At 42.4% G+C, this 12,859-nt stretch overlaps 1 protein-coding gene across 1 annotated transcript; it reads left to right on the forward strand.

Annotated features, from left to right (window-relative positions):
• Positions 1 to 362: 362 nt before the first annotated feature.
• Positions 363 to 8,041, forward strand: LOC147431328 (uncharacterized; the record flags this gene model as incomplete). Its single annotated transcript, XM_086493658.1, has 5 exons — positions 363 to 396; positions 467 to 542; positions 6,975 to 7,063; positions 7,400 to 7,514; positions 7,837 to 8,041. Coding segments are annotated over 5 exons (519 nt in total), but the record flags the coding sequence as incomplete, so codon positions are not given.
• Between the last annotated feature and the right edge of the window lie 4,818 nt (positions 8,042 to 12,859).

A 12,859-nucleotide genomic window follows, 5' to 3' on the forward strand; every position in this document is an offset into this window, starting at 1 on the left:
AATCTAACTTAGCTAACCTTAAATCTTGCCCTAATTTTAAATCTAACATAATCCTAAACTTAACATAAACATAAATCTAACTTAATCTTAAATCTAATTTAAATCTTAACATAATCTTAAGGCTAACCTAATTTTAAATTTAGCATAAATTTTAGAATATAAGTTAAAATGTAATCAAACTTAATCTTAGATCTTAATCTAACCTAACTTTCATTAAATGTAATTTTAAATCTAACCTAACTATAAATCCTAATATAACATTTCATTTCATATTTTCTCTACTCTCTCTCTCTTTGTTTTCTCCCCGTACCTCTCTCTTTTCATCTTCTCTCCCTCTCTCTCTCTTTTTGGTCTCTCTCTCTCTCTCTCTCTCTCTCTCTCTCTCTCTCTCTCTCAATGTGTGTGTGTATACATTCTTTGTTTATGCATGTGTGTGTATGTGTTTTTTGTTTATGCATGTGTGTACTTTCTCTCTCTCTCTCTCTCTCTCTCTCTCTCTCTCTCTCTCTCTCTCTCTCTCTCTCTCTCTCTCTCTTCCTCTCTCAATGTGTGTGTGTATACATTCTTTGTTTATGCATGTGTGTGTATGTGTTTTTTGTTTATGCATGTGTGTACTCTCTCTCTCTCTCTCTCTCTCTCTCTCTCTCTCTCTCTCTCTCTCTCTCAAAGACACAATGTGTGTGTGTGTGTCTGTGTGAGAGAGAGAGAGAGAGGGAGAGAGAGAAAGAGGGGAAGGGAACATGAGAGAGAGGAGAGGGAAGCAGCATACCTGGCTCTCCTTCCTCTCCTTGTGTGTGTGTGTGTGTGTGTGTGTGTGTGTGGGGGGGGGGGGGGGGGGGGGGGGGGGGGGAAGAAAGAGAGAGAGAGAGAGAGAGAGAGAGGGAGAGTGCGGGTTTATCTCTTTCGCTTGAGCGTCAAAATTCAAATCTGAGACCTGAGTTTCTGTATTTTTTACCCCTGTCGGAGTCGCTATGCAACAAAGAAAATAGTGACGTCGTGGATTTTCACTTTTGAGCGTCGCACTGCGAGCGTCACTAATGTGAAGTACCTTTTGCAGTGAAGTAAGGCCCCTATGAGACTGGGCCGCCTGTCCTTCGTGAGTTGGATGGCATTGACCACCATGTCCTTGTGTGAGAGCAGTCTCGTTTACAGAGGCCAGTGGAAATGGTGTCACATTGAGCGCAGGCGATGAAGCTGGAAAAGCTGCAAAATTTCCTCCGCAACCAATCAGACGACGAGATCAGAGCATGGGCTGAGGTTGGGCGGGCAAGGTAGGCTGGCACGCTCCTCAAGAAAGTGTGCCGCTGAGGTGGACAGCCAGCTAAGCTCTAAAAACAGGGGCAGAGGCCCAGTGTGACAAGGCAATGCGTTGACACAGCAGCTAATTGGTGCATGTGACGAAAAGCGTTGTTTTGCGTGCCTCAAAGTGACACGGGCCTAAGTAAGGCTACATTCCTTACATAGGTGAGAGGGATCTAATCATTAGAGATTTCTTTAGGCTCCTTATATTTATGGAAAAAAAATATGCATTTTAGGCCTAGGCCTTCAACTTGGTTAAAGCTTGATTAGCATCTTAAGCATTTCACTAAATGCTTGACTAGCATCTTAAGCATTTCACTAAATGTCAAAATAAAAGGGCCCAAGAAGACCCCAAACAGTTCTTAATGATAAGTTTCTTAGGAGCACCTTCATGTTCCAAGCAGAAGAGGGCCAAAAATGCAAAAAGTATTCTTGCACTCCTCTCTAGAACATCATCCACAATACTGACCCTTTGCAGCTATGTGGTCCATAAGCTAATGATTCTATAGTTTTGGCATGATGTTGAGCCTGAAAATCCACACGTGCATAAAAATGAAACAAACCCAAAGCAGCCAACACCAAGCATAACCACAAGTAGTGAAATAGTACCAAATGTTTCTTTAGTTGGATCATTTCTCGTTGCCGTTATAGATTTCCTTAACCTGCAAGAGGAGCATTACAACATGTTATTAACTTATATTTTCGCTACAGTTTGTGACTACACATTTAGTACCAATCATCTAGCACCAAAGGCCCCATGGCTTGAGGGACCTTATTGAGCTCTTGCCTCCACATTGTGTGAGTCCCTCCACCATCCTACATTAGGGAGGTTGTCACAATCTCCTTTGCCACACACATTTGCACCTAGGTTCCTTGCTCTTGCATGTCTATCAATGTCCAAAACATTCTTCACTATCTCGTTAGTCTTGTGCGTGAGAACCTTCGATGTTTCTTCCCTATCGTTATGTTGGTTGGTTCCACAATGTATCATCAACCTATTCATATTTTGATGGCATCATATAATACATAAAGTACTTGCTTGTACCTACACACAATGCCACCCTTGCACAATAGTAACATGAGAGCTTCCCTCTACTATCTCACACACCTCATCCAAAATTGGTTTCCTCGGTAGGTTCCCGTGAAAGTGTGGTGTGTTTTCCACCCCAAAATTCACTAGCTTTGTGCATTCTTCATTGACACACTTTAGGGAGCGCACAATGGCTCCTATGGCACACTTCTACAAATTCTATGTTTGAGGTTTGGGGCTTTGTCCAAAGGTGAGTTTCACACTTATGTTCCATTGAATCCATTGCGTGGATGCTACCTAAAGATGGAGGAAACTCAAAAGAAATGTTGTTGTTGTAAGCCTTACGTATCTCCCTCACCTTCTCAAAAATAGGAAATCTGTCTAGAAATTTTCTCAAAGAGTTGCGCTCCCTTACGTTTTGGAGAGTGTTGATTATACTAGTATAGACCGGATTGCTATTGCTACTGATAATATACGTTACTTCATCTAACTTATCTTTGTTGGGACTAGTGAGATCAAGTATTGGTGATATGTGTGAGGAGGTAGTGAGATCCATTGTTGGAGTCATTGGTTGTTGAAATATCTACGGATTACCAACATGGCATTCAAAAACATACTCTTTTGAGGTGGCTATAGACAAGTACTTACTATAAGGTTTATGAGTTTTAGACTATGCATGTGTAAATCATCTCTAGTCTATTAGGATTGCTTAGGTGGCATATGGCATGTGTGGCTGGCTTGTTGGCAAGGTGAGGTGGTGACATGTACTACACTTTGTACTACCCCTAGCTCTCCTATATAAGAGCACCCCTGTAACCTCTTTTTGATGTTGAATAATCTAGTTTCACTTGGGTCCACACTCTAGCCTAATCTCCATTGCCTAACCCTAATTGATTAAGCTTGTAATTAGCATGTCATTATCATGAATGACTCTCTCTTATCCCTCTGATCACAACAATTGGTATCAGAGCCATAATGATGATTAGAACCTCCTAATCTATCATCCCACCCTATGCTAGACCTTGTGTGCAATACACTTGGTTGCTAATCAAGCTCCTCTCTCCCAATAAGCCACTAATTAGTTCTTGGTCTCTTAATTGTGAGCATGTCCATGGGCCACTACTCACATTAAGGTAATTGAGCACTAGTTAGGTGCAATTAACGTTTGATAGCTCATTAGTTAGGGTGTTTTGCATGGATTTAGGTGTAGTTATTCTCCACACCATTGCTCTCTCTGTAGACACCATCTCCTTTTGTATTTTATGTGTGCATAGAGTGCTCGGTGAGGGTGTTCCACAGATCCTTGGGGGCTAAACCCAATGTGATTTGGCATTTCACTTGAGTACTCAAAGAATCTTAAATCTCAGCTTTTAAGCTTGTAATTAGTATGCCATTATCATGAATTCCTCTCTTCCTTATCCCCCGTAATCCCAACACTTACTTGATAAACACTCCTCTAGAATGTAAACCATCTCTTGAAGATGGTTGGCAATTGGTTGTAACGAGTACAAACATCTCCTCGCATCCAATACCAGCAACCACATGAAGTTCCAAAAAATGTATTGGGGCCACTTGAGCTTGCAAGAAACTACTAAGTAATATAATTTTACCGTGGGTGAAAGGAAAAGTGAGTCCGGACTGGGGTAGTCTAATAGTACAAGACATAAGGTCGCTAAAAAAATATTACAAAGTACTATTGACAATAAACTTCATCCACTTCCTAGCAATAAAAAAGTGGTACAAATACTAATGAAAGTGACTACCTCTCTCTCTCTCTCTTATATATTAAAATTTTAATAGATATCCTATTTTTTTAAATGTTTTTTTATAAAAAATAAAATAATTGTTCTCTATTTCTGTAAATTTTTAACTACACATGGAAGATTGAAGCTTACTCAAACAGAAAAAACCAAGAGTGTTTTTATCCACGTCAATTTCAAAAATCCTCTTCTTGATGTCGGAAATCTTAGAGCCTTTTTATCACTCTTCTTTTTTGGGTTGCATATTGTTACCACGCCACTTTGGGATGAGTGTTTGTTCTCTTGGACTTTTGATCCCACACTAAAGGTTACTCTTGGTAATGCAAAATATGTTTTTTCAGCAACACATGAGTTTGTCAATGTAATGACGTTTTGCTTCAAGATGATGATGCAACACATGTATTGACTACCCACTTTAATCAATATGTTAGCACACCACTGGCTAATTTATGTGAGAATGGATTGGGACACATCCCTACACAAACACCTAACTTTCAAGTGGCATTTCTAGAGATTAAACAAGTGCTCATCTCTCTCCTAGAGAAGAAGTGTGTAATACTCCCTCACACACACTCTCTTTTAGAAGCACTACAATTACTACAAGCTTATTGTATCTCACACTTACCCCCAAAGAGACACACCAACCTCACAACGATCTCAAATTTAAGATTGAGGATCTACGAGAGAGGTTCTTTATTACTTGTTTAGACAAGGCACCAAACGATATGGTAATTGTTTGCAAACACTTCATCTCCTTAGAGGCCAAAAAGAGACTACAAGGTGAAGACTTTTCTCTTTGGCATGAAGATATAGACATAACCTTGTCTAGGGTATCTGATTTTCTTCTCCCACTTCTCACCCCTCTTCACATGTGTCTCCCCTATCTCACTGCTATTTATAAGATTCACAAATCTACCTTTAGGTGGATTACGTGTGGCTCTTCGTGTTGCTATTCAAAAATCTCCCTTCTCATGGCTTGCATCTTAAAAACTTTCACTGCTCCTCTAAAAGCCAGGGCTAGAAAGCTTAATCAAAAAGCATTGCTATGCCATAACATCCACATACAATCTTGGTGGATCATAGATTCCGTCTACTTAACTTACCTACACATGAAACCTCACTTTTCTCTGGAGATGTAAAGCAATGCTATGAAAATATTCCACATCAAGAAAATATTCTCATGCATGCATGGATGTTACATCTCATTTATAAGTCTACCAACCTTGTGTGTAGAAGGTACTTGGTCATCACAAGCATATAAATCAGGCTTGTCCTTTACAATGGAAGAAGTGATTTCACTAAACACGTGGCTCATTAATAATATGTTCATACAATGTCAAGGAGTGGTGTATAGACAAGTAAATGGCATACCAATGGGGTTGGCTTGCTCCCCATTGTGGTGTAATTTGTACCTTCACTCGTTGGAATTTGACTTTATTAGTCAAACATTAGCAGATCCACATAAACGTCTAATGCTTCCAAAACTTGGAATACCATTTAGATACTTTGACGATATCCTTCTCATAAACTCCCAAGACTCTTCGTACTTTATTACACAACAAAACATATACCCCAGCTGTCTCACAATAGAAGTAGAGATAGGAACCATTACCAAGTTTCTAAACCTCTGCCTCACCATACATAAAGGTACTCTTGTCAAAAGCTTGCATAAAAAAGACACCGACGTATCTTACACTCCCATCAGGTACATCAAGCGATCTAGCAATAGGCCTGTAGATTGGGCTCACAAAGTGATCATATCCCAACTAAAACCCATGTTATTTTGCAACTCTAGTCCTCATGAAGCCGCCCAGGACATTCGGGCTCTTGTCAATGCATTTTGTATTAACGGTTTTGAAAGAGCTCGCCTATGGAGACTTGTTAGGAGATTCCTAAAGGGATTTTCAGCTTCCTCGTTTGCATGCCTACCCACTAATATTTTGGACCTTCTAAAAACTGGAGGGCACTAGGACCCCAAAGGGGTCCTAGTGCCTCCAAAGCGGGACAAAGACACCCTAGTGTGGGCGGAGGTGGGCCTCTTTCTCACATACTGCCCCTACCTTTTGAAAAAACATTGAAATGGCATATTCTCTCAAAACTCTACATCTACACATACCACAAAACAAAAGAGTTGATTTGGTGAGTAGAAAGGGTACGTATTCCTTTTTCAAAAAAATAGGTGGTGACCACTACTTTTGTTACACCTCTCTTAAATGAAAAGGCCCCCCCACTACCTCACCCCACTCCTCTCTAACCGTTCAAAAAAACCTCCTAAAAAGAAGAGAGTCTCTTGCCATGTATAGAAAGGGGCTAAGGGTCCTTCATTTGTATGCTTACTAGAGGACTTCACTAAATCTGACAAGGAGACAAAACTCTACCTCCTCTTCATCCCTCCACATGGAGTCTTCTACACAAGTAGGATTGAACTTAGTGATTTTATTAAGTTGACATGAATAACAAGTAGGAAATCTTTTTGACACCTATCTTCCACCATGTAAAAATTCTAACTTTTTGTTTGGTTTTTTTTCTGGTGATGGTGGCAGGTAACAGAGATTTCCTTTGCCTAATGGGATCATTTATGCTCACCTACTTACTCTCCTTGCTCTCTCATTTACTTTTGTACATTAAAGCACTGTTAATACAAAAAACCTATGGCTTATGGGCTTCTCTTGGAGTTTTTCTTTAAAAAGTTAATTTGTTTTGTAAAATGAGGCTTTTGTTTTTGAAAAATGGAATGTGTGCAGTAACCTACTCTCTCTCTCTCTCTATCTCCTATTTCTCCCTATAGCTATATCACTCTGTCTCTCTCTACCTATAAATCTCTATCTCTCTGTCTCTATGGCCTTTTCCCACTATCTATCCCTCTATTTCTATTGCCCTATCTATCTATCTCTCTCTCTCTCTCTCTCTCTCTCTCTCTCTCTCTCTCTCTCTCTCTCTCTCTCTCTCTCTCTCTCTCTCTCTCTCTCTCTCTCTCTCACACACACACACACACACACACACACACACACACACACATACACACACACACATATCTCTATCTATCTATGTTTGTCTCTCTCTCTCACTCTGTATAGTGCTCTCTCCTTTCTCTATCTCTGTCCTATGTCTCTCTAGTATCTCTATCCTCTCTCTAGCTCTCTCTCTCTCTCTCTCTCACACACACACACACATATCTCTATCTATCTATGTTTGTCTCTCTCTCTCACTCTGTATAGTGCTCTGTCCTTTCTCTATCTCTGTCCTATGTCTCTCTAGTATCTCTATCCTCTCTCTCTCTCTCCTCTCTCACTCTCGCTAGCTCTAACAACTCTCTCTCTCTCTCTATCTCTCTCTCTCTCTCTCTCTCTCTCTCTCTCTCTCTCTCTCTCTCTCTCTCTCTCTCTCTCTCTCTCTCTCTCTCTCTCTCTCTCTCTCTCTCTATCTATCTATCTATCTATCTTCTCTCTTTCTCTCTACATGTCTCTCTCTAGCTCCCTCCCCTCCTCTCTCTACTTCTCTCCTCTCATATCTCTTTATCTCCCTCCCTCCCTCTCTCCTCTCTCTATCTATCTCTCTGCTTATCTCTCTCTCTCTATCATTTTTCTCTCTATTGCTCTCATCCCTCTATCTCCTCTCTCTCATTTTTCTCTCTATTGCTCTCATCCCTCTATCTCCTCTCTCTATCTCTTTCTCTCCCCTCTTCTTATCTCTATCTCTCTCTCTACTCTCTACCTCTATCTATAGCTCCTCTCTCATCATGTCTCTCATCTCTCTCTCTCTCTCTCTCTCTCTCTCTCTCTCTCTCTCTCTCTCTCTCTCTCTCTCTCTCTCTCTCTCTCTCTCTCTCTCTCTCTCTCTCTCTCTCTCTCTCTCTCTCTCTCTCTCTCTATCTCTCTCTCTCTCTCTCTCTCTCTCTCTCTCTCTCTCTCTCTCTCTCTCTCTCTCTCTCTCGCGAGCAACCCCCGCCTAAGGGGAGATCCCACGTGTGTAAATGAGCCCACGTGTTCTCCCTCTCTCCTCTCTCTCCCCTGCATGAGCAGCTGCCTCCTAGGGGGAGATGCCACGTGTCTTCATGAGCCCACATGGCATTGCCACATCAGACCATTGGGTTGACATGGCAATGCCATGTGGGCTCATAAAGACATCTGACGGTGCCACATGTATTGTGGTTCAATTTCCTTTCCCCCCTCTCCTCTTTTGTAATTGTCCCCACGTGCCCACCTAACCTTGTGCACCCTCTCTCTCTCCTGCAGCGCCCACCTCCTCACCCTTCCCTCCCCTTGCCGCCCCCCTCCTCCTCACCCCTTTTTCCCCTTTTTGCCCCCTTCCATCTCCGCCTAACCCCGCATGTCCACCTCCCTCACCCTTCCTTCCCCCAATTCTCCCTCCACGCACCCCTTGGTGCCCTCTCCCCCCTACCCCTCCCTCCCTACTATTGCCCCCTCCTCAAACAACCCACACACACACATACACACACACACACACTCCCCCTCACACACACATACTCTCTCTCACACACACACACACTCTCTCTCTCTCTCACTCACACACACAGACACATTATAAGTTTGACATACTTCTGTTGAGATCTCAGAATGATAAACACACACCTCTAGCAGAGGTTTCCACCTCGTAGATCTTACACTAGATTCTATGGTGGATTCCTCTAGGCTTGGATTTTCACCATTTTGGCTAACTTTGACACTTGCCCCATACATATATACCAACCTACAAGGGACATGCCACACCCCTCTCACCATTGGGTCATTAGTTGTACGCTCTATCGTACGTGTCAATGCAAGGGACTTGCCACATACACCATGTGTGAGCCACGAAGGCTACAAACACACAACCAACCAAATCTAGCAAGCATCAAAGAGAAAAATGGTGTGTCAGTCACCGCTCTATGCTACCATCGTGAAGGATCCTTGCACCGCAGAGAAGAAGAAACGTGCATCAACGCCGCTTAACCACCTCACCCCCGTTGATGCCGCTGCCGTGATGCTCAATCTCTCTCTCTCTCTCTCTCTCTCTCTCTCTCTCTCTCTCTCTCTCTCTCTCTCTCTCTCTCTCTCTCTCTCTCTCTCGCTCTCTCTCTCTCTCTCTCTCTCAACCATACACACACACACACACACACACACACACACACACACACACACGTAAGCACACGATGGAGATGGAGAAGGAGATAGAGCAAGAGCCCTCTCTTTATCATGCACCCTCAAGAATGAAGATTTAACCCATTCACACATAGACATCCACACTGGCCAATCAAAGTTTAAAAAATGTTAAATAATATATGTGGTGCGCCTCTCATCCGCGATCACCCCAGCACCTACCTAAGCACCTAACATTCACATATGGGACCAACAAGCCCGGCCCATGACTCAAATAATATAACAAGATGTCCATCAGCGATTAACATGCCCCCCTTCTTGATGTAGATTCCGTCTTCGAAAGCTATGAATGCAAAGCACAGGATGCACATCATATGGATCCTGAGAGGAGGGTGAAGAAAACAAAAAAGGTAAAAGCACAAGTGCAACATGTGAAGAAGTGCAAGGTGACATGCGGACATCGTAAACTATGAAATGCAAGAAATTATGACGCATTACATTGCCAATGTAGAACAATAAAGTAGTACCTATAGTGAGTCATTAACTTGAGTTAAAGGCTATTAGAGGGACGTCAAGTAAAGTAGTCAAGATCTAGGGCTAAACCAAGTACTAGATTTACCAAGCAAATTAGAAATGATCCATTAATAGGCAATCATCTCAGTAATGCTAGTCGGTTTTTTAGAACTAGCTATCTGGTCGCATAACACACATAAGAGAGATACCCATGAAGCGCAAGGGAGTGTTTCTTGATTTTTTTTTCTTTTTAGTGAAGTTCTTTTGATTGTATGGACATATTTTCCAGGGGTGAGCTCGTATGGGAGCACCCAAGAGATAGTCGAGAGTGCATGATTCTTTCTTCTTGACATTTTATAGTTTTTAACCAGCTTAGAAAATAGAAAAATGGTGTGCATAGTGAATGAAGTGCCAAAAGTAGCTGGGAGACTCGAAATCTCTAGTACCAACTTAAGCATAAAGCTCATGCATTTTTACTTTTAGCACAACAAGGTACTAGAGGTCTAAAACCTGGGAGAATCTAGATTGGCAAGTAACAACACCATAATGCAATGCATTCTAGCATACTACAACGATAATATGCAATAACCATGGAAATGTGGAGAGCCAAAAGAATAGGAAGAAGTATACCTGATCATCCAATGGATCTTGTGTATAGCCACCTTCAAAGCCATTCCCACATTCGCCAACACTGTATAAAGAGTCACAACAAAGAACTACACACCTCCAAGAGGCACATTCGTGGACGCATCTAGACACTGACACAAACGTAGAACAAATCTAAAACCTACCCATCACCACACTCACATTAAGGATCAAGATAAATTAAGTCATCCTCTGTGAAACCATGAGTCGCATACATCCAATCAGTGAAATCCCCACCCTCATCATCAAGACAAATGAAGTCCATCTCAGTAATACCATGGGATTGCATTTGTCCAATCATCTAAATCATCCTCCTCAACCTCTGCACAGAGTAGCACCAAGAATTTCACGAGGAGTGCATAAGTACCTGGTGCATAAGGGAAAATCTAATCAATTGGGGAAATGGCCTCATCGAAGTAGGGATCACTTGTGACCAAGAGACGTATCAGCCACTCAAAGTCATCAACATTCCTCTCACAAGAAAGTTTTTCGGCCAAATCCCATTCAGAGGAGAATAAAGGGTAGCACATGTGATACATCTCCAATACGGGGAGAGAATAGAACTCACCGGGAGCAGAAGGGTGGAAATAGTGTGGCTCTGGTGGGTATGCCATAGCTGTGAACGTAGATGTACTATCAGTAGGTTCATAGAAAACAATTGAAATTGTGACCGTTTATTGTTATCTCTCATGTTAGATTGCTCATGCTCCATTTAGTGTTGGGGTATAAAGCCCAATGTGGTCGCCCAGGTAAGTGGGCGGGCCGCCAGGTATGTACACATGTTCTTTTGTAAAAACCTAATAAGAACTCACTATGCTATAAACATTACACTAGAGCGAGTTCACCATATCGTCATGCTCTTCTTCTCGCACACTCTCTCGCGTCGCACTTCCGCTCGTACTCCTTCAACTGGTATCAGAGCTCAGATTGAGGCTCTGAGCAGCACTGCAGGAGGCTAGAGTCACCAGCTCAGATTGGAGTGAAATTCGACAGGCAAAGACACGGCCCCAAATCTTGTGGGTAAGCCCGTAGGGCTTGGTGTGCTCAGAAATTCATTCTAAGCTCATCTCGGTTACCGTTCGGCTTCGACAAAGTTCTGCGCAGGCCATTTTCGACTACTTGGTCTCAACGGGTGCAGATCCGACTATGCAAATTTGGGGTTTTTGGCCTACGACTGCAGGTGCTGAGGATATCGACACTCCCAGAGTGTTCATTTGTGGCTGTCTACACATCGAAGGACGGCTCACAGTTCTTGGAGGAGTGTCACATACGACACCGACGCATCTACACACAGACTGTAGGCGACATCCACTAGTTCATCAGGTAGCTTGTGTTTGCTGCTTGATATTCCAGATTTCATCCTGACATTGCAGGTACTTCCACATGGAATGTATTGTGAGAGATTATGTATGTTTGTTGAGGGTTTGCTGGCTGTGAGTCACGCAGCAAACAACCGCTGCAGCGGTTACAGCATACAGTGGGAAATTTGTGGATGTATGACTTTGTGGGAAGTCTATGTACTGTCAGATTTACTGCAGCCTTTGTTGAGGGTCGAGTGAGGTTTTATTGAGCTAGGGGATTCTCGAATGTTGAGATCCTTTCGGTAATGCAGGTCTTGGAGCGATCCCTCGAGCACCCTTAGATAGGCAGCTAGGATGTATTGACTGTGAGTTAGACAGTTGGGATTGTATCTTTGCTTTACTGCCGTTGAGGCATTATCGCAGTCTATGCTTACATGACAATGACAGGACAGTCAGAGACAGTACAGGTGCAGGACAGGTTTACCCGCAGCTTAGAGTGTCAGAGAGACAGTGTCTTTTGAGCTGTTTTTTGGTCTGTTTTTTAGTACACCATAGCCATTTTACAAAGGAGACTCTACCGAAATTTATGCAGAATCTGAAGCTTTCTTGGTTCATTTGACAGGTTGATATTGGTTCAGAGGTTAATTTACAGGGGAAACTCTGCCGAATTTTTCCCAGGAAAGTAAACTACTGTGAAGCGTAGCTATGGCTGGATCACAGGACACTGCTCTTTACAATATCAAGAAGCTGGATGGAACCAATTTCCCATTGTGGAAGCAGCAGATTTGGCACAAAAGAAGCAGATAAAACCTATAAAGCTCAAGGGGATAAAACCAAAAGATATGGACAAAGATGAATGGAGCGAAATGGATGAATTGGCACTTTCTACCATTATGCTGACTTTGGCAGAAAGCGTTTACTTCAATGTAGCAGTCGAGATGTCGGCTTATCAAGCATGGTTAAAGTTGTGTGATCTTTATGAGAAGCAAAGTGCAGCTTCACAGGTATATTGGCTTAAGAAGCTTGTTGACTTGAAGATGAAAGAAGGGACACCTATGTCCAATCATCTGAATGAATTCAACACAATCTATAGTCAGTTGTCAGCTCAAGGTGTCAAGTTTGATGAACCTGTTAGAGCTATGTTCCTGTTGATCACATTGCCGGAAAGTTGGGACACTTTTCGCACAGCTTTGAGTAATTCTACACCTCCAG

This window comes from Adiantum capillus-veneris, chromosome 21 (genome assembly GCF_014529385.1).
Source record: "Adiantum capillus-veneris isolate H3 chromosome 21, ASM1452938v2, whole genome shotgun sequence".
Taxonomy (NCBI): Eukaryota; Viridiplantae; Streptophyta; class Polypodiopsida; order Polypodiales; family Pteridaceae; genus Adiantum; species Adiantum capillus-veneris.